Below are 21,748 nucleotides of genomic sequence, written 5' to 3' on the forward strand. Positions count from 1 at the left end.
GGACATTGCTAGATCTACTCAAAATTGTCTGAAACGGATATCGTACAAACATACTTGGGGTCTAAAACCATTATTTCGATGAGGCACATTTTTGGTCGTATCGAAGTGTAAATACCCTCTTTAGCCTAAAGGCTGAGGGTATAAAAAAGAAAACATAAGGTAAAAAATCTAAGTCGGTTGGGTCCATACAGCCCCTATAGTTGCAAGACTGTAATGTTGATGCAGTTAATACAGTCCGTCAATAAATCTTTTTTACGACCTACCTTATTGATGAGGGCTGGCAACAACGAAGAGGAGAATAAAAATTGAAAGTGTTTGTGTCTTATCGTTTAAAAATACTCGTATAGAAACAAAATGGTATGCATGAGGTGTTTATTAAACGCCTTCATTGCATTCTTCTCTTGATATTCCATGCGAACAGATCAAGACGGTCGTTTACTTGAATCTTCTGTCTTCTAGTCATTAGAACGGCATCTAACGACGTTATCAAATGTCCATAAACCTTGGATGAACAATAAAACAAGAAATAACTATAAAAGTTCCCCAGTCCTCAGTCAGTCATCTTTGGCCAATAAATGGCAACACAATAAATGATAAAGAAACTCACAAAATTTATTCGAAACTGCAGAACCAAAAAAAAATCGTAAAACATACATTGCAGTTGTTTTAATAGTTTATATCACACAATGTCTAACGGTAAGTGTACGCAAATTAAAAACGTAAGAGTGGATTTTTGAGTGACACAAAGAATTTTCGACTCAAAGTTGTTTGCATTTTTTTTTTCTCATTTTTCTTATCTAATTTGTAGTACAGACCCGAACTGTCCTCTGGCATTTGGTATTTATCGGATTTGCCATCAACTATATGATATGCATCAATTTGAATATAACAATTGTGGAAATGGTTATTCCGACAACAACAGGTAATTTGACGAAATCCGATGTTATACCAATTCACCAAGAAGCAGATACAAAATTGTCTATAACAACGACAAGTAATACCACAGCAAACGTCATAGAGGATATAAATGCTGCTAATCAGAGAAATATTTCTTCCGGTAGCAGTTCAACGGATGTAGCAAATCATGTAAGTCTCTCGATATTTTATTGGGAAGTCTATAATTACCAAGGAACCTAAGATTTTTAAAGGTCGTCTTCAAAGACTATCTTATGTCCTCATTCTCATCTATAATGACTGCCTTCAGCTTCTGTATAAGTACTCCATTTTGGCTCCTCTATTAAGGGGTCTTATAAAGAAGCTGAAGGCAGTCTTTATAGCTGAAGGTAGTCTTTATAAATGACCCGAAGGGAGTCTTTATAGCAGCCAAGATCACCCACATACGTTAACGTGACTGCAACAACAGCGTATGTTCTCTTTATTCTCATCTGTCGTGGTTTAGCAAAGGGAAGACACGCTCTGAGAGACTAAAACACAAAATATTTTGAGCACCACCGCTTTATAGACTAGCTGAATGGAGTACTTGTAGAAGACCCGAAAAGAGTCTTTATAGACGACCCTAAGAGAGTCTTTATAGACAGGCTGAAGGTAGTCTTTATAGATGACCCTAAGGAAGTCTTTATAGATGACCCGAAGGAAGTCTTTATAGATGACCCAAAGGGAGTCTTTATAACCGACCCAAATTGAGTCTTTATAGACGACCCGAATAGAGTCTTTATAGACAAGATGAAGACGAAAGACGAGCTGAATGAAGTGAAATTTTTAGAGATCTCAAATGGCCACAAGGCCTGGATTTTCTAAAGGAATTTCTAAAGACCTCAAAAAGCCACAAGGTCTGGATTTTCTAAAGAAATTTGTAGTGACCTCAAAAGGTCACAAAACGTGGATTTTCTAAAGATATTTTTAGAGACCTCAAAAGGTCACAAGGCATGGATTTTTTTTTTTTTTTTTTATTTATTTATTTATAATACAATTCAGTACTTAATATTAATATAATTAGATATATAATAAGAACATAATAATACGCATATTACAATCTACGCCTCAGCGCCATGCAGACATTGTAGAGGCTTAAAGTTGGCAATATATACTAAATTTGTACTTAATGTTAACATAATACAATTTGATTATTTACTTTATACAGAAGCTAATAACAAAAAAATTAAATTAAAATATTATCAATTTCATTATAAAGATAATTTTTTAAATGATTTTTAAATAAAGAAATTCTTGGTAAGTTCTTTAATTCATTTGGTAATTTATTGAACTCGGAACATCCTACATATGCAATTTTCTGTTTTGTTAGTTCAAGCCTACACCGAGCTACCCTTAAATTTGTGTTGTTTCTTGTGTTAAAAACGTTTTGATTGACTAGCAATTGGATAGTGTGATGTCCAATATTATGAATGCATTTATAAACATATAATAATAGCTGTAATTTATAAATACTACAAAGCGGCAAGATAGAAGGAAACACTTGCTTGTAGAGTTGATTAGTTGGGTATAAAATTGGAAGATTTGCGACAATTTTTAAAGCTTTATTTTGCAATCTGGATAGCGACTTAAATTCATCACTTTTCCTAAATCCGTACAATACTGTCAAATAAGATAGATTGCTGTGAATCAATGATTGGTAAACCAATAGCTTTGTTTCATAATTGAATTTATATTTAAATTTATACAAAAGACCCATAGCAGCTGACACTTTTTTCTTCACATGCTGAATATGTGAACCCCACGACAGGTTGCTTTGTAAATGTAAACCCAGGTATTTTGTAGAGTTTACCTCACTAATTTGGGTACCATTCACACTGATGCTGAATATATTATCATTGTCACCATGAGGTTTAAAGCGCATTATTTTAGTCTTATTTGCATTCAAAAACAATTTATTAATGCGTGCATATTCATTAATTACTGCGGAATCACGTTCCATGTAAGCCTTTACTACTGTCTCATGTCTATAAGGGTAAATTAGACATATGTCATCTGCATATAAGAACATTTTACCGCTTAAACCCAAATTTGTTATATCATTGATATACAACTTGAATAGCAACGGCCCAAGGACACTTCCTTGGGGTACACCATATACAACGCGTGCTTCTGAGCTTCTTTTGTCGTTTATCTATACAAATTGTTTTCTATTTTTCAAATAGGATTTTAATATTTGTAACGCATTCCCTCTAAAACCATAAGATTCTAATTATACCCTCAGCCTTTAGGCTAAAGAGGGTATTTACACTTTGATACGACCAAAAATGTGCCTCATCGAAATAATGGTTTTAGACCCCAAGTATGTTTGTACGATATCCGTTTCAGACAATTTTGAGTAGATCTAGCAATGTCCGTCCGTCTGTCTGTCTGTCTGTCCGTCTGTCTGTCTGTCTGGCTGGCTGGTGCGCACGATAACTCTCGAACGGATCAATCGATTCGGTTCAAATTTTGGGTATCGAAATATTTTGTCCAGATTTGATTTAAGTTCGAAGATGGGTTATATCGGTCCACTCCTTCCGGTACCTCCCCCACAAATGTTCAAAAATTGTCACAAAACTTGTGCGCACGATAACTCTTGAAGGGAATAACCGATTTGGTCCATACTCTGCACATCGTGTAATTTCTACCAAACTTAGAAGAGGTTCCAATATGGATCCAATCGGTTCACTCCTTCGGGTACCTCCCACACAAAATTTTGGAAAAGTTCAGTTTAGGACCTGGTCTCGAATCGCTTTGATTTTTGTTTACGCAAGTTGTATTCACTGTCCTCTATACGACGCTGTATGTTTCATTAGGGGCAAGTCCATACTTCCTGAGAAAATAGCCTGAAAGTTACAAAAAACCGTATGACACCGTGTGTAGTGGTTGGAGCGCAAGATAACTCTCGAACGGATCAGCCGATTCGGTCCAAAATTTGGATTTCGTAATATTTTATCCAAACTTAGTTCAAGTTCAAAGATGGATTATATCGGTCCACTCCTTCCGGTAACCTCCCCCACAAAAGTTCGAAAATGTTGGTAAAACTTGTGCGTACGATAATTCTTGAAGGAAGTAACCGATTTGGTCCATACTTTGCACGTTATGAAATTTCTACCAGACATAGATGAGGTTCCAATATGGACTCAATCGGTAAACTCCTTCGAGTACCTCCAACACAAAATTTAGGAAAAGTTCAGTTTAGGACCTGCTCTCGAATCGCTTTGGTTTTTGTTGTAACATCTTGTATTCAATGTTCCCTATGCGAAGGTACAAGTTTCCTCAGGGGCAAGTCCATACTTCCTGAGAAAATAGCCTGAAAGTTGAAAAACAAACCCTATGACACCATGTTTATGGCTGGAAGGGCAAGATAATTCTCGAACGGATATGCCGATTCCGGCCAAAATTTGGCCTTCGTAATATTGTTTCCAAACTTAGTTTAAGTCCGTAGATAAGCCATATCGGTCCACTACTTCAGGTACCTACCCCACAAATGTTCAAAAATGTTCGGAAAAATTGTGCACACGATAACTCTTGATGGGAGTGACCGATTTGGTCCATACTTTACACATTCTCATAATATCTACCAGATACAGATCAGGTTCGAATATGGACTATATTTGTCCACTCGATCCCGTACCTCCCACACAAAATTTTGGATAAGTTCACTTTTAGACCTGCTATTGAATCACTTTCATTTTTGTTGAAGCAACTTACATTCACTGCCACAATTACGATGGTAAAATTTTTTTCAGGGGCAAGTCCATACTTCTTGAGAAAACAGTCCGAAGGGTGTAAAAACCCCCTATGGCACCCCCATGGTCTATGACTGTCCATTCCTTTAAGTACCTTTTCCGCAATATTTTTGAACTTAATCTTAATCAACATTTTTGTCGGTTCACGACCAAAATTTTGAAACCCCCTAAATACATAAGTTTTTTGTGAAAAAAGTGTTTTAATTTGCACAAGCTGAGGGTATATCTCTGTCGGCAAAGCCGACTGATACTTTTTAACGTGTTTTTCTAATAAAATCACATGATCCACAAGGTCAAACGCCTTTGAAAAGTCATAGAATATTGCGGCTACACCTTTAGCACCATCATCCAATCCATTACAAATACTTCCAATAACATTTACAGTAGCCTCTTCAGTGCCACAGCCATTTCTAAAGCCATACTGAAAATCATTGATAACTTTATTATCCTCCAGGAAATCATTCACTTGTTTACATAATATCTTTTCAAAAATCTTTGTAAAAACTGGCAAAATAGCTATTGGTCTGAACTTATCTACAGTACTTACATTTGATTCTTTTGGAATCGGAATAATCTTATGTATCTTTAGAGCCTCGGGGTAAATCCCCTTGTTTAGCATGTTATTAAAAATTGTTACAAGATAGGGAGTCAAGATACGGTAGCAAAGCGAAACGGTTTTTAGAGAAATATTGTCATAACCTGAACTACTTTTTGTAGATAATTGAGATATTATATCCTGCACCTCACTTATGGTTGTATAATTGAAGTTTATATTACAATTCAGCCGATTTAAAGTTCTCATGGAATTCCAACAATCATTGCCATTTTGCGCAATAGATGTTTTTAAGGCTTCCACTGAGTCCACAAAATATTTGTTAAATGTATTAGCTTTTTCAGTATCATCGGATATCAATCTACCGTCATCATCTTTTATGTCGATGACCTTCATTTCTTTAGATCTGCCAAGATTATTATTTAAAAACTTCCAGCATTTGGTTGGTTCGCTACGTAGGCTTTCAAGATTAGAAATGTAATAATTATTTCTCGATTCTCTGCAGGCTATCCGTACAACCTTACTTATAGATTTGAGTTGCTGTTCTAGTACATAGTTGCCCCTATTTCTACGTCTATATTTTAATAATTTTTCTTTAAAACCAATCAACTTCCTCAGATTGGCGTTAATCCAAGGAGTAATGCTATGCTTTCCCGACTGGTAGCGGGTTTTAGTAGTTGTAGATTCTTCCAAACATCTCTGGATTTGAGTAATCAAAGTACTCATGTCAACAGATGGATTGCCAGTAATACGAAACAATGGCAATTCCCTTTCAATACACCGTAATCAATTGTCTTGATTTATAATCGAATATGTTTTAATACTTTGGGTATGATTCACGATGCCATTTTTAACACAAAAATGAATAATATTATGATCTGTCAATTTACACTCTGTCGAGATCAAACCAGAAATTCCCTCAAAGTTAGAGTATACGTGATCAATACTCGTACGACTTATTGGTCTCGTTATCAAGGAATGGCAACTCTTAAAATCGTAAGTTGCAAGTAAGTTTAGGAGTGTACTAGATGCATTAACATCTAATATATTAATGTTGGCATCTCCAACAAACACGCAAGGAAATCTCCCGTAGTTGGTAAGCATATTCTCCACAAAAGAACGGAATACATTTGGTAAACATTTTTGGGATCTATAAAAAGAAACAAGCCTTACTGGTTTACCAAGCCATTTCACCCCATCGAAAATTATTTGAACATAATCAATGAAATTATTACTTTCGCACAAAACTGTTTCAAACTTTATGTCATTCCTTACATATACGGAAGTTCCCCCATAGCCATCAACTCTACAACAGTGGACAGGCCTGTAACCAGCAATATTATATATTTGAGAGACATCGCGACAAAACCAAGTTTCTTGCACAGAAACAACACAAGGTAACATTGGCAAGCTAGCAATTAAAGTTCAAAATTTATTAAATTTATCAATAGAAGATAAACTTCTCATATTAATTGAAATAACATTAAAAGGTATATTATTTAAATTTATTAAATGTTTTTTAAATAATGAAAATTTGTTGAAGTACATATTTGACATAGTAAAAAGAAAATAATAATGTTTTACTCAAAAATGTATGAATATATGTATGTATTAATTTACGACGACAGATACATCTCATCTTCATCCATAACATCTTCTTGACATCTTTCTCGAGGAGTTTTATGTGTTGTCGCTTCAAGCAGTAATTTATTAACATCATCCTCATTACGGATAAATCTTGGCTTAGACAACTCGCTTCGCTTAGCAAACACCTTTCCACTAGCAGCATAAACCGAGCGAAAACCAACGTTTTTGAGCGATTTAGCATAATTAAATAATCTCATTGTTTCACGGCTTATAAAATCGTTTACGTATATATTTTTTGTTTCTTCATTTTGCTTTAAGTTCTTTTTCATCGACATGATCTTACTTTTTATTTGTTTTGATTTAGTTTTGACAACAATAGATTGGACATTATTCTTTGTTGTTGTTTTCTTTTTCATAAAAAACACATCATCGATATTCTCTTCATTTATATCAACACCAGCACTCTTTGTTAAATTCATGAGTGTTTCCATTGCCGTAGCATCATTTATTTTTGCAACCCCAGATATAATGCAATCATTTTTTACTCTCTCATCATTAATATATTTAATAGAGCTCTTCAAAATTTTAACTTCTTCTCTTAAATGTTTGTTTTCTTTTTCCACAATTTCTAGTTTTCTAGTATTCTCAGCGACTTTATTGAGTATTTCATCATATTGTTGAGACATGAATTTGATGGTATCGTGCATTGCAGACAATTGGTCGAGTTTCTTCAGTTCTCTATTTATTAAGTTTAACTCAGTTTGAATGCTTCCACTGCTCTCAGTACAAAGTTGACACTCAAACTCTTCGTTTTGATTTTTTAGGAGATGTTTATATTCTCTTTTACTCAGTTTCGTGCACCCAACGTGAAGAATTATTTTACATTTATCGCACTCAATTGATTCTTGTTCTTCTTCATTTATAAGAAGCTTGCATAGTCCACAAAATATTTGATTAATTTTCACACTTCTTCTAGTTTTGGCAGGCATTTTCGATTTTACCCGAATACTATAAAGTTTAATAAGTATGTAGATATGCTTTAATCAACACAAGCAGAATTATTTCCAAAGTTTTTATTTAATTTAAAATCGTAGAGTACAGAGCAATATATTTATGATGTTCTCACGCCAAGGGTTGCCAACTATTCCAAAGAAATTTCTAGAGACCTCAAAAGGCCACAAGGCCTGGATTTTAGGAGGTGTCCTTTCCATAGAAGACCTTTAGAAGGTCTTCTTTCCATAGAAGACCTTTAGGAGGTATTCTTTTCATAGAAGGCCTTTAGGAGGTCTTGCCTAAAGATAATACCATAAGGAGCTCTTTCTTCCATAGAAGAAATTTAGCAGGTTTTCCTTCCACAGAAGAGCTTTAGGAAGTCTTCTTTTCATAGAAGGCCTTCTTTTCAAAGAAGACATTCAGGATGTCTTCTTTTCATAGAACGCCTTAGGGAGGTCTCCTTTCAATAGAAAATGACTTATCTCCAGAGAATACCTTTGGAAGGTCTTCCTTCCATAGAAGAAACTAAGGAGATTTTCCTTTCAAAGAAGAAATTTGGCAGGTCTTTTTCCCATGGAAAACCTTTAGAAGGTCTTGTCTCCAGAGAAGGCCTTCTTTAATTAGAAGACATTCGGATATCTTCTTTCCATAGAAGACCTGTAGGAGGTTTTCTTTTTATAAAGGCCGTTAGGAGGTCTTCTTTACATAGAAGATCTTTGGGAGGTCTTCTTTCCATAGAAGACCTTTGGGAGGTCTTCTTTCCATAGAAGGCCTTTGAGAGGTCTTCTTTCAATAGAAGACCTTTAGGAGATCTTCTTGTCACAGAAGACCTTTATGAGGTCTTGTCTCCAGAGAATACCTTTGTGAAGCCTTCCTTCCATAGAAGAAATTTAGGAGGTTTTTCTTCCATAGAAGAACTTTAGAATTTCGTCTTTTCATAGAACATCTTTAGGATTTCTTCTTTCCCCAGAAGACCTTCAGGAGGTTTTGCTTCCATAGAAGACCTTTCGGAGATCTTGTCTTCAGAGAATACGTTTGGAGGTATTCCTTCCATAAAAGAAATTTAGGAAGCTTTCCTTCCATAGGAGAAATTTAAGAGGTCTTCCCTCCATAGCAGACCTATAGGATTTCTTCTTTCCATATAATACCTTTAGGATTTCTTCTTTCCACAGAAGACCTTTAGGAGGCTTTCTTTCCATAAAACACCTTCTCATACTGGCCTTTAGTAGGTCTTCTCTCCATATAAGACCCTTAAGAGGTTCCTTTCCATAGACCTTTAGGAGATTTTCTTTCCATAAAATGCCGTCTTCTTTCCATAGAGGGCCTTCAGGAGGTCTCTTTCCAGACCTTTCGGAGGTTTTCTTTCCACAGAAGACTTTCAGGATGTCTTCTTTTCATAGAAGGCCTTTAGGAGGTCTCCTTTCCATAGAAAATGACTTGTTTTCAGAAAGGGAAAGAAGGTTTCATTTCATAGAAGAAATTTAGCAGGTCTTGTTTCCATGGAAAACCTTTAGGAGGTCTTTTTCCAAAGAAGACCTTTAGGAGGTCTTGACTCCAGTGAAGGTCTTTTTTCAATAGAAGACCTTTAGGGGATCTTCTTTCCATAGAAGACCTTTAGGAGGGTTTCTTTTTATAAAGGCCTTTAGGAGGTCTTCTTTCCATAGAAGACCTTTGGGAGGTCTTCTTTCAATAGAAGACTTTTAGGAGGGCTTGTCTCCAGAGAATACCTGTGTGAAGCCTTCCATTCATAGAAAAAATTTAGGAGGTTTTTCTTCCCTTGAAGAACTTTCGAATTTCGTCTTTTCATAGAACATCTTTAGGATTTCTTCTTTACCTAGAAGACCTTCTTGCTTCCGTTGAAAACCTTTCGGAGGTCTTCTTTCTATAGACGACCTTTAGGAATCTTCTTTCCATAGAAGACCTTTAGGATTTCTACTGTCTTCTGTCCATAGAAGCAAGTCTTCTGTCGCTAAAAACCCGTTCTATGAGTCTTCATTATTCCTATAATTTAATTTTTCATTCTTTTTTTAGGATATTCCCGACGACCAAATACGTTTCAATTGGAACGAATACCAACAGGGATTGGTATTGGGTTCGTTTTTCTGGGCCCATTGGGTGACACAAATACCCGGAGGTATTTTGGCTAAAAAATATGGTACCAAATTAGTGTTTGGTCTATCGAATGCCCTCGGTTGTTGGATGTGTTTTCTAATACCAGCTGTGGCACAATGGGATTTTAGGGCCTTGATAGTTCTAAGGGTTCTACAGGGTTTAATTATGGTAAGTGTTTTTAACATACATACCTGATATGACATTGTAATGTTGTTATTCCAGGGCTTTACTTGGCCAGCTATGCATGTAATGACCGCCAAATGGATACCACCCAATGAACGGAGTAAATTTGTCACCGCCTATTTAGGTAGTTCCGTAGGTGTGGCTGTATTTTATCCGCTATTTGGTTACATCATGCATTGGTCTTCTTGGATGTGGGTTTATCATTTTTGTGGTATTGTTGGTACTGTCTGGTGGTTGGGATGGTTATTCCTTGTCTATGATTCACCGGCTCAACATCCACGTATAAGTGAAGCCGAGTTGAGATATATTGAAAAATCATTGGGAAGCAGTGTGCAAAGTACCGCAGCAGCAGCCTTGGGAACACCATGGAAATCAATTTTACTCTCAAGACCGGTATGGATGAATGTCATAGCCCAGTGGGGTGTTATATGGGGTATGTTTACGTTGATGACTCAAGCTCCCACTTATTTTAGTGTCATACACAATTGGAATATTAGAGCGGTATGGATGGAGGAAATACATTTTGGAAGGGTAGGAGATTTTATTTGTTTATATTCTCGTTCCAGACTGGTATCTTCTCCGGTTTGCCCCACTTGATGCGCATGATTTTCGCTCTTGGATTTTCATTATTTGCTGATTATCTGTTGAAGACAGAGAAAATAAGTCGAACAAATATTCGCAAATTGGCAGTGACATTTTGTAAGTAACGACCTACATGCCTCTTCCAACTCTCCATGCTGAGATCTGTGCAAAAATATTCCATTGAAATTTCCATTTTCCATTTCTTTAAGCTTCCATTTTCATGGGTTTTCTGCTGGTGGCCTTGGCATATTTTGGTTATAATCCAACGGCAGCCATTATTTTGCTCACCCTGGCTATTATGCTCCATGGTACAGTATCATCCGGACCCCTGGCATCCATGGTGGATATAGCACCCAATTTTGCCGGGATTGTAATGGGTCTGAGCAGTATGATTGGAGTCCTACCAGGGTTTATATCACCCTACATTGTGGGTGTGTTGACATTGGGAAATGTGAGTATGTCGTAAAATTCCCCAGGTTTGCCTAATTTTTATGGTTTCCTTTTAAAACTTTTAGCAAACTTTTGAAGCTTGGAAAGTGGTATTCCTTATCTGCGCTGCCATGTTAATTGGTAGTGGTGTCTTGTATGTTTTCTTCGCTGATTCCACACTGCAGAAATGGAATGACTTTAACTCTCGTGCAGATGACAAGGAATTAAAGCAACTAAACAACGAAGATTTGAGGAAGAAAGTGGAGGAAATTGGCCGATAAATAGATTTTAGGATTTTAGTATGTTTATTTTATTGTTGTTATGTTTTCTATTCGAAATTTTAAAAAACATTTTAGAAAAATCCCTTCAAAAGGTGTATCTAAAAAATTTCCCTGCAGAAGGGAGTATTTATAGGCCACAAGAAGGAAATCATTATAAGTGAGATAAAGGGAGTACTTCTAGACGAGCTTTCCTTTCGCTCATCTATAAGAACTCTTTAGAGAAGAGCAGAAGTAAGTCTTCATAGGCGATGACCTGAAGAAAGAAAGTCTAGACGAGCTGAGATTTTTGCTTTCGAAACGATAACTAGCAAACGGTAGGAATGGCAGTACATACTTCCTCATACAAATTTCAATAAAACTTGGCATATCTTCAGGCGCAAAAATGTTAAGACTACATTAAACAAAAGCGATAAATTTGAATTCGCCGCGATAGATTTAAATTTTTATTAACATCAATTGCTTGAATTCTTATCTTAGGGACAAGGTAAATATATAGTCTATAAAGACTCCCATGAACTTGTTTATTAAACTACCATCTGGAAGAAAGGATGCTTCTATAAGAGAGTAAGGGTTATTCTATTGACCCTTTCTGAATGCATCTATAAACTTTTTCTGAATGAAAGGGTGCTTCTCTATATACCATTTCTGAAAGAAAGGGTGCTTCTATATAGACCATTTCTGAAAGAAAGGGTGATTCTATATAGACCATTTCTGAAAGAAAGGGTGCTTCTATATAGACCATTTCTGAAAGAAAGGGTGATTCTATATAGACCATTTCTGAAAGAGAGGACGTTTCTATGTATACTTTGTTAAAGAAAGAGTGCTTCTATAGCCCTTTATGAAGGAAAGGATGCCTCTACCGAACTGTTATGAAAGATCCTTTCTGACAGAAAGGGTTCTTCTACGGAAACTTTCTGAAAGGAAGGTTGCTTCTTCTGAAAGAAAAAGTGTTTCTACAGCAACTTTTTGAAAGAAAGGGTGCTTCTACAAATACTTTCAGAAAGAAAGGGTGCCTCTACAGAACCTTTCTGAAAGAAAGGGTGCTTCTACAGAAACTTTCTGAAAGAAATGGTGCTTTTACAGAAACTTTCTGAAAGGAAGGTTGCTTCTACCGAAATTTTCTGAAAGAAAAGGTGCTTCTACAGAAACTTTCTAAAAGAAAGGGTGCTTCTACAAAAACTTTCAGAAAGAAAGGGTGCCTCTACAGAACTTTTCTGAAAGAAAAGGTGCTTCTACATAAACTTTCTTAGAAAAGGGTACTTCCACAGATCCTCTCTGAAAAAAGGGTACTTCTACAGATCCTCTCTGAAAGAAAGGGTGCTTCTACAGAACCGTTCTGAAAAAGAGATTGCTTCTACCGAAATTTTCTGAAAGAAAAGGTGCTTCTACAGAAACTTTCTGAAAGGAAGGGTGCATCTACACAACCTTTCTGAAAGAAAGGGTGCTTCTACAGAACCTTTCTGATAAAAGGGTACTTCTACAGATCCTCTCTGAAAGAAAGGGTGCTTCTACAGAACCTTTCTGAAAGAAAGGGTGCTTCTACACAACCTTTCTGAAAGAAAGGGTGCTTCTACACAACCTTTCTGAAAGAAAGGGTGCTTCTACACAACCTTTCTGAAAGGGTACTTTTACAGATCATCTCTGAATGAAGGGTGCTTCTACACAACCTTTCTGAAAGAAAGGGTGCTTCTACACAACCTTTCTGAAAGAAAGGGTGCTTCTACACAACCTTTCTGAAAGGGTACTTTTACAGATCATCTCTGAAAGAAGGGTGCTTCTAGAGAAACTTTCTGAAAGAAAGGGTGCTTCTACCGAACTTTTCTGAAAGGAAGGGTGCTCCTACAGAACTATTCTCAAAAAAGGGTACTTCTACAGATCCTCTCTGAAATAAACGGTGCTTCTACAGAACCTTTCTGAAAAAGGTTACTTCTATAGATCCTCTCGGAAAGAAAGGGTGCTTCTACAGAACCTTTCTGATAAAAGGGTACTTCTACAGATCCTCTCTGAAAGAAAGGGTGCTTCTACAGAACCTTTCTGAAAGAAAGGGTGCTTCTACAGAAACTTTCTGAAAGAAAGGGTGCTTCTACAGAAACTTTCTGAAAGACAGGGTGCTTCTACAGAACCTTTCTGAAAAAAGGGTACTTCTACAGATCCTCTCTGAAAGAAAGAGTGCTTCTACAGAACCTTTCTTAGAAAAGGGTACTTCCACAGATCCTCTCTGAAAGAAAGGGTGCTTCTACAGAACCTTTCTGAAAAACGGGTACTTCTATAGATCCTCTCGGAAAGAAAGGGTGCTTCTACAGAACCTTTCTGAAAGAAAGGGAGCTTCTACAGAACCTTTCTGAAATAAAGGGTGCTTCTACAGAAACTTTCTGAAATAAAGGGTGCCTCTACAGAACCTTTCTGAAAGAAAGGGTGCTTTTACAGAAACTTTCTGAAATAAAGGGTGCTTCTACAGAAACTTTCTGAAAGACAGGGTGCTTCTATAGAACCTTTCTGAAAGAAAGAGTGCTTCTACAGAACCTTTCTGAAAGAAAGGGTGCTTCTACAGAACCTTTCTGAAAGAAAGGGTGCTTCTACAGAACCTTTCTGAAAGAAAGGGTGCTTCTACAGAACCTTTTTGAAAGAAAGGGTGCTTCTACAGAACCTTTCTGAAAGGGTACTTCTACAGATCATCTCTGAAAGAAAGGGTGCTTCTACAGAAACTTTCTGAAAAGGGTGCTTCTACAGAACCTTTTTGAAAGAAAGGGTGCTTCTACAGAACCTTTCTGAAAGGGTGCTTCTACAGAACCTTTCTGAAAGGGTGCTTCTACAGAACCTTTCTGAAAGGGTACTTCTACAGATCATCTCTGAAAGAAAGGGTGCTTCTACAGAAACTTTCTGAAAAAAAGGGTGCTTCTACCGAACTTTTCTGAAAAAGGGAACTTCTACAGATCCTCTCGTAAAGAGAGGGTGCTTCTACAGAACTTTTCTGAAAAAGGGTACTTCTACAGATCCTCTCGATAAGAAAGGGTGTTTCTACAGAACCTTTCTAAAAGAAAGGGTGCTCCTACAGAACCTTTCTGAAAAAGGTACTTCTACAGATCCTCTATGAAAGAAAGGGTGCTCCTACAGAACTATTCTCAAAAAAGGGTACTTCTACAGATCCTCTCTGAAATTGAGGGTGCTTCTACAGAAACTTTCTGAAAAAGGGTACTTCTACAGATCCTTTCTGAAAAAGGGTACTTCTACAGATCCTCTCTGAAATAAAGGGTGCTTCTCCAGAACCTTTCTGAAAAAGGGAACTTCTACAGATCCTCTCGTAAAGAGAGGGTGCTTCTACAGAACTTTTCTGAAAAAGGGTACTTCTACAGATCCTCTCGATAAGAAAGGGTGTTTCTACAGAACCTTTCTAAAAGAAAGGGTGCTTCTACAGATCCTCTCTGAAAGAAAGACTACTTCTACAGAACCTTTCTGAAAAAGGGTACTTCTACAGATCCTCTCGGAAAAAAAGGGTGCTTCTACAGAACCTTTCTGAAAAAAGGTACTTCTACAGATCCTCTCTGAAATAAAGGGTGCTTCTACAGAACCTTTCTGAAAAAAGGTACTTCTACAGATCTTCTCTGAAATAAAGGGTGCTTCTACAGTACCTTTCTGAAAACAGGGTACTTCTACAGACCCTCTCTGATAGGAAAGGTGCCTCTACAGACCTTCTCTGAAAGAAAGGGTGCTTCTATATAACATTTCTGAAAAAGGGTACTTCTACACAACCTTTCTGCTAGAAAGGGTGCTTCTACAGAACCCTTCTGAAAGGAAGAGTGCTTCTACAAAACCTTTCTGAAAGAAAAGGTGCTTCTCAAGAACCCTTCTGAAAAAAGGGTACTTCTACAGATCATCTCTGAAAGAAACGGTGTTTCTACCGAGCCTTTCTGAAAGGAAGGGTGCGTCTACAGAACCTTTCTGAAAATAAAGGCGCTTCTACAGAACCTTTCTAAAATAAAGGGTGCATCTACCGAGCCTTACTGAAGCTTTCTGAAAGAATGGGTGATTATACAGAACCTTTCTGAAAGAAAGAGTGCTTCTACAGAAACTTTATGAAAGAAATTGTGCTTCTACCGAACTTTTCTCTTTCAGCGAAAGGTTGCATCTACAGACCCTTTCTGAACGAAAGGGCGCTTCTATAGTCATTTTCCGAAAGGAATGGTGCTTCTACCGAAATTTTCTGAAAGGAAGGGTGCTTCTACAGATCATTTCTGAAAGAAAGTGTGCTTCTACAGAACCTTTCGGAAAGAAAGGGTGCTTCTGCCAAACCTTTCTGAAAGGAAGGGTGCTTCTACAGAACCTTTCTCAAAGAAAGGATGTTTTTATAGACACTTTCTAAAACAAAGGGTGCTTCTATACACCCTTTCTGAAAAAAGGGCGCTTCTATAAACCCTTTCTCAAATAAAGAGTGCTTCTATGCTCGGCTATAACGACTCCCTACAGTTCGTCTCTAAAGATTCCCTTCAGTTCGTCTATATGGAATCCCTGCAGCTCGTTTGTAGCTACTCGCTTCAGTTCCTCTATAAAGATTTCTTTCAGCTATTTTATAAATACTCCCTTCAGCTCTTCTATAAATACTCCTTACTCGCCTATAAAGACTCCCTTCTTCTCGTCTATAAAGACGACCTTCAGCTCGTCTATAAAGACGACCTTCAGCTCGTCTATAAAGACGACCTTCAGCTCGTCTATAAAGACGACCTTCAGCTCGTCTATAAAGACGACCTTCAGCTCGTCTATAAAGACGACCTTCAGCTCGTCTATAAAGACGACCTTCAGCTCGTCTATAAAGACGACCTTCAGCTCGTCTATAAAGACGACCTTCAGCTCGTCTATAAAGACGACCTTTAGCTCGTCTATAAAGACGACCTTTAGCTCGTCTATAAAGACGACCTTTAGCTCGTCTATAAAGACGACCTTTAGCTCATCTATAAAGACGACCTGTAGCTCATCTATAAAGACGACCTGTAGCTCGTCTATAGAGACGACCTTTAGCTCGTCTATAAAGACGACCTTTAGCTCGTCTATAAAGACGACCTTTAGCTCGTCTATAAAGACGACCTTTAGGTAGTCTATAAAGACGACCTTTAGCTCGTCTATAAAGACGACCTTTAGCTAGTCTATAAAGACGACCTTTAGCTCGTCTATAAACACGACCTTCAGCTCGTCTATAAAGACGACCTTCAGCTCGTCTATAAAGACGACCTTCAGCTCGTCTATAAAGACCACCTTTAGCTCGTCTAGACCTTTAGCTCGTCTATAAAGACGACCTTTAGCTAGTCTATAAAGACGACCTTTAGCTCGTCTATAAAGACGACCTTTAGCTAGTCTATAAAGACGACCTTTAGCTCGCCTATAAAGACGACCTTCAGCTCGTCTATAAAGACGACCTTCAGCTCGTCTATAAAGACGACCTTCAGCTCGTCTATAAAGACGACCTTCAGCTCGTCTATAAAGACGACCTTCAGCTCGTCTATAAAGACGACCTTTAGCTCGTCTATAAAGACGACCTTCAGCTCGTCTATAAAGACGACCTTCAGCTCGTCTATAAAGACGACCTTCAGCTCGTCTATAAAGACGACCTTCAGCTCGTCTATAAAGACGACCTTCAGCTCGTCTATAAAGACGACCTTCAGCTCGTCTATAAAGACGACCTTCAGCTCGTCTATAAAGACGACCTTCAGCTCGTCTATAAAGACGACCTTCAGCTCGTCTATAAAGACGACCTTCAGCTCGTCTATAAAGACGACCTTCAGCTCGTCTATAAAGACGACCTTCAGCTCGTCTATAAAGACGACCTTTAGCTCGTCTATAAAGACGACCTTTAGCTCGTCTATAAAGACGACCTTTAGCTCGTCTATAAAGACGACCTTTAGCTCGTCTATAAAGACGACCTTTAGCTCGTCTATAAAGACGACCTTTAGCTCATCTATAAAGACGACCTGTAGCTCATCTATAAAGACGACCTGTAGCTCGTCTATAGAGACGACCTTTAGCTCGTCTATAAAGACGACCTTTAGCTCGTCTATAAAGACGACCTTTAGCTCGTCTATAAAGACGACCTTTAGCTCGTCTATAAAGACGACCTTTGGCTCGTCTATAAAGACGACCTTTAGCTCGTCTATAAAGACGACCTTTAGCTCGTCTATAAAGACGACCTTTAGCTCGTCTATAAAGACAACCTTTAGCTCGTCTATAAAGACGACCTTTAGCTCGTCTATAAAGACAACCTTTAGCTCGTCTATAAAGACGACCTTTAGCTCGTCTATAAAGACGACCTTTGGCTCGTCTATAAAGACGACCTTTAGCTCGTCTATAAAGACGACCTTTAGCTCGTCTATAAAGACGACCTTTAGCTCGTCTATAAAGACGACCTTTAGCTCGTCTATAAAGACAACCTTTAGCTCGTCTATAAAGACGACCTTTAGCTCGTCTATAAAGACGACCTTTGGCTCGTCTATAAAGACGACCTTTAGCTCGTCTATAAAGACGACCTTTGGCTCGTCTATAAAGACGACCTTTGGCTCGTCTATAAAGACGACCTTTGGCTCGTCTATAAAGACGACCTTTGGCTCGTCTATAAAGCAAACCCGTTCGTAGGTATTGATATGGTTACGAAGTTTTTCGGCAAATCACACACACGCGACCCGAACGCAAAGTAAGAGAACAATTGTTTTGATTTTTTTACTTCAGTCTTGTACTGAATGTCATGCAAGCAGGTTGATGCCGCTTTATTGGTTTTTTTTTTTTTTTTTTTTGGGTACACTGAAAAGATTTTGCAGTTGAACAGCAAATATGTGGAGGGAAGAATTTGAAAATGATTTTTTGTTTTGTATTAATATTTTTAATGACGCAGAATGCCTCGTCTGTAATGCAACAATAAAAAATGTATATAAACAAAGGAGAGGATTCGAAATGCTGTATATGTATCTGTTTGCTTTGATGAAAGCACTGATATAAGGGACACAAGTCAAATGCTAATTTATATTAAAACCGTAGACAATTTTTTCAATGCATTTGAAGAAATTTTAAAGTTGAAATCGCTATCATTAATTAACTCTTAGCAATCGCAGTTTTAATAAAAGAAACTGAAGTGGATACTTTTGACTGTGATTCACTGTATATTATTTTTAATTTTAGTCATACAAAGCGTACGCGCCAACAATATATTTTTTCTATTTGAAAATTTTGCCTTTTTAGGCGAAGATCATTTTTAGTATTATTATTATTTTTTTTTTTTAATTTATTAATCGAGCTTTTTTATGATCTATAATGCAAATGAAAAAGGAAAGCCGACGATTCGAACCCACACACCCACCACTATGTTTGGCTCTGAACGCTAACACGCCGTGACAACTTTTTCCTGTGTTTTTCATTTCATACTCAATATGAAAATCATCACCCTGTTCGTTCTGTCAGTGTAATTTTACCCACACATAAACAATTTAAGCGCTCGCTCTTCTTGGTCGGCTATGCTATAAAGACGACCTTTGGCTCGTCCATAAAGACGACCTTTAGCTCGTCTATAAAGACGACCTTTAGCTCTCGTCTATAAAGACGTCCTTTAGCTCTCGTCTATAAAGACGACCTTTAGCTCTCGTCTATAAAGACGACCTTTAGCTCGTCTATAAACACGACCTTTAGCTCGTCTATAAACACGACCTTTAGCTCTCGTCTATAGAGACGACCTTTAGCTCGTCTATAAAGACGACCTTTAGCTCGTCTATAAAGACGACCTTTAGCTCGTCTATAAAGACAACCTTTAGCTCGTCTATAAAGACGACCTTTAGCTCGTCTATAAAGACGACCTTTGGCTCGTCTATAAAGACGACCTTTAGCTCGTCTATAAAGACGACCTTCAGCTCGTCTATAAAGACGACCTTCAGCTCGTCTATAAAGACGACCTTCAGCTCGTCTATAAAGACGACCTTCAGCTCGTCTATAAAGACGACCTTCAGCTCGTCTATAAAGACGACCTTCAGCTCGTCTATAAAGACGACCTTCAGCTCGTCTATAAAGACGACCTTCAGCTCGTCTATAAAGACGACCTTCAGCTCGTCTATAAAGACGACCTTCAGCTCGTCTATAAAGACGACCTTCAGCTCGTCTATAAAGACGACCTTCAGCTCGTCTATAAAGACGACCTTTAGCTCGTCTATAAAGACGACCTTTAGCTCGTCTATAAAGACGACCTTTAGCTCGTCTATAAAGACGACCTTTAGCTCGTCTATAAAGACGACCTTTAGCTCGTCTATAAAGACGACCTTTAGCTCATCTATAAAGACGACCTGTAGCTCATCTATAAAGACGACCTGTAGCTCGTCTATAGAGACGACCTTTAGCTCGTCTATAAAGACGACCTTTAGCTCGTCTATAAAGACGACCTTTAGCTCGTCTATAAAGACGACCTTTAGCTCGTCTATAAAGACGACCTTTGGCTCGTCTATAAAGACGACCTTTAGCTCGTCTATAAAGACGACCTTTAGCTCGTCTATAAAGACGACCTTTAGCTCGTCTATAAAGACAACCTTTAGCTCGTCTATAAAGACGACCTTTAGCTCGTCTATAAAGACAACCTTTAGCTCGTCTATAAAGACGACCTTTAGCTCGTCTATAAAGACGACCTTTGGCTCGTCTATAAAGACGACCTTTAGCTCGTCTATAAAGACGACCTTTAGCTCGTCTATAAAGACGACCTTTAGCTCGTCTATAAAGACGACCTTTAGCTCGTCTATAAAGACAACCTTTAGCTCGTCTATAAAGACGACCTTTAGCTCGTCTATAAAGACGACCTTTGGCTCGTCTATAAAGACGACCTTTAGCTCGTCTATAAAGACGACCTTTGGCTCGTCTATAAAGACGACCTTTGGCTCGTCTATAAAGACGACCTTTGGCTCGTCTATAAAGACGACCTTTGGCTCGTCTATAAAGACGACCTTTGGCTCGTCCATAAAGACGACCTTTAGCTCGTCTATAAAGACGACCTTTAGCTCTCGTCTATAAAGACGTCCTTTAGCTCTCGTCTATAAAGACGACCTTTAGCTCTCGTCTATAAAGACGACCTTTAGCTCGTCTATAAACACGACCTTTAGCTCGTCTATAAACACGACCTTTAGCTCTCGTCTATAGAGACGACCTTTAGCTCGTCTATAAAGACGACCTTTAGCTCGTCTATAAAGACGACCTTTAGCTCGTCTATAAAGACAACCTTTAGCTCGTCTATAAAGACGACCTTTAGCTCGTCTATAAAGACGACCTTTGGCTCGTCTATAAAGACGACCTTTAGCTCGTCTATAAAGACGACCTTTAGCTCGTCTATAAAGACGACCTTTAGCTCGTCTATAAAGACAACCTTTAGCTCGTCTATAAAGACGACCTTTAGCTCGTCTATAAAGACGACCTTTAGCTCGTCTATAAAGACAACCTTTAGCTCGTCTATAAAGACGACCTTTAGCTCGTCTATAAAGACGACCTTTGGCTCGTCTATAAAGACGACCTTTGGCTCGTCTATTAAGACGACCTTTGGCTCGTCTATAAAGACGACCTTTAGCTCGTCTACAAAGACGACCTTTAGCTCGTCTGTAAAGACGACCCTTAGCTCGTCTATAAAGACGACCTTTAGCTCGTCTATAAAGACGACCCTTAGCTCGTCTATAAAGACGACCTTTAGCTTGTCTCTAAAGACGACCTTTAGCTCGTCTATAAAGACGACCTTTAGCTTGTCTCTAAAGACGACCTTTAGCTCGTCTATAAAGACGACCTTTAGCTCGTCTATAAAGACAACCTTTAGCTCGTCTATAAAGACGACCTTTAGCTCGTCTATAAAGACGACCTTTAGCTCGTCTATAAAGACGACCTTTAGCTCGTCTATAAAGACGACCTTTAGCTCGTCTATAAAGACGACCTTTAGCTCGTCTATAAAGACGACCTTTAGCTCGTCTATAAAGACGACCTTTAGCTCGTCTATAAAGACAACCTTTAGCTCGTCTATAAAGACGACCTTTAGCTCGTCTATAAAGACGACCGTTAGCTCGTCTATAAAGACGACCTTTAGCTCGTATATAAAGACGACCTTTAGCTCGTCTATAAAGACGACCTTTAGCTCGTCTATTAAGTCGACATTTACCTCGTCTATAAAGACGACCTTTAGCTCGTCTATAAAAACTACCTATCTCAACTTTTTTTTTTTTTTTTTGGAATTAGATGACCTAATTTGTGTGTCTATAATCATTGTTTGTGAATGTTATTGTTTTGGCATAAATACAAACATTAGTACATACATTTTAAATTTTACTTATTCAAACAAAAACAAATTTTTCAAATAC

The 21,748-nt window shown here is 37.9% G+C and overlaps 1 protein-coding gene across 1 annotated transcript; it reads left to right on the plus strand.

Annotated features, from left to right (window-relative positions):
- Nucleotides 1–390: 390 nt before the first annotated feature.
- On the plus strand, nt 391–11,496 carry LOC141405202 (sialin-like). Its single transcript, XM_073989290.1, has 7 exons — nt 391–696; nt 809–1,086; nt 9,850–10,098; nt 10,153–10,614; nt 10,680–10,812; nt 10,905–11,146; nt 11,211–11,496. The coding sequence occupies exons 1-7, from the start codon at nt 687–689 to the stop codon at nt 11,403–11,405; spliced, it is 1,569 nt and encodes a 522-aa protein (XP_073845391.1). The 5' UTR covers nt 391–686; the 3' UTR covers nt 11,406–11,496.
- The last annotated feature ends 10,252 nt before the right edge of the window (nt 11,497–21,748 follow it).

This window comes from Musca autumnalis, unplaced genomic scaffold (assembly GCF_047663935.1).
Source record: "Musca autumnalis isolate F117 unplaced genomic scaffold, ASM4766393v1 scaffold_5, whole genome shotgun sequence".
In the NCBI taxonomy this organism is placed as follows: Eukaryota; Metazoa; Arthropoda; class Insecta; order Diptera; family Muscidae; genus Musca; species Musca autumnalis.

Coding starts and splice junctions, on each gene's coding strand:
- LOC141405202 (XM_073989290.1), top strand. Junction 10,099..10,152: donor TTCTACAGGGTTTAATTATG/GTAAGTGTTTTT, acceptor TTGTTATTCCAG/GGCTTTACTTGGCCAGCTAT. Junction 10,813..10,904: donor CAAATTGGCAGTGACATTTT/GTAAGTAACGAC, acceptor CATTTCTTTAAG/CTTCCATTTTCATGGGTTTT.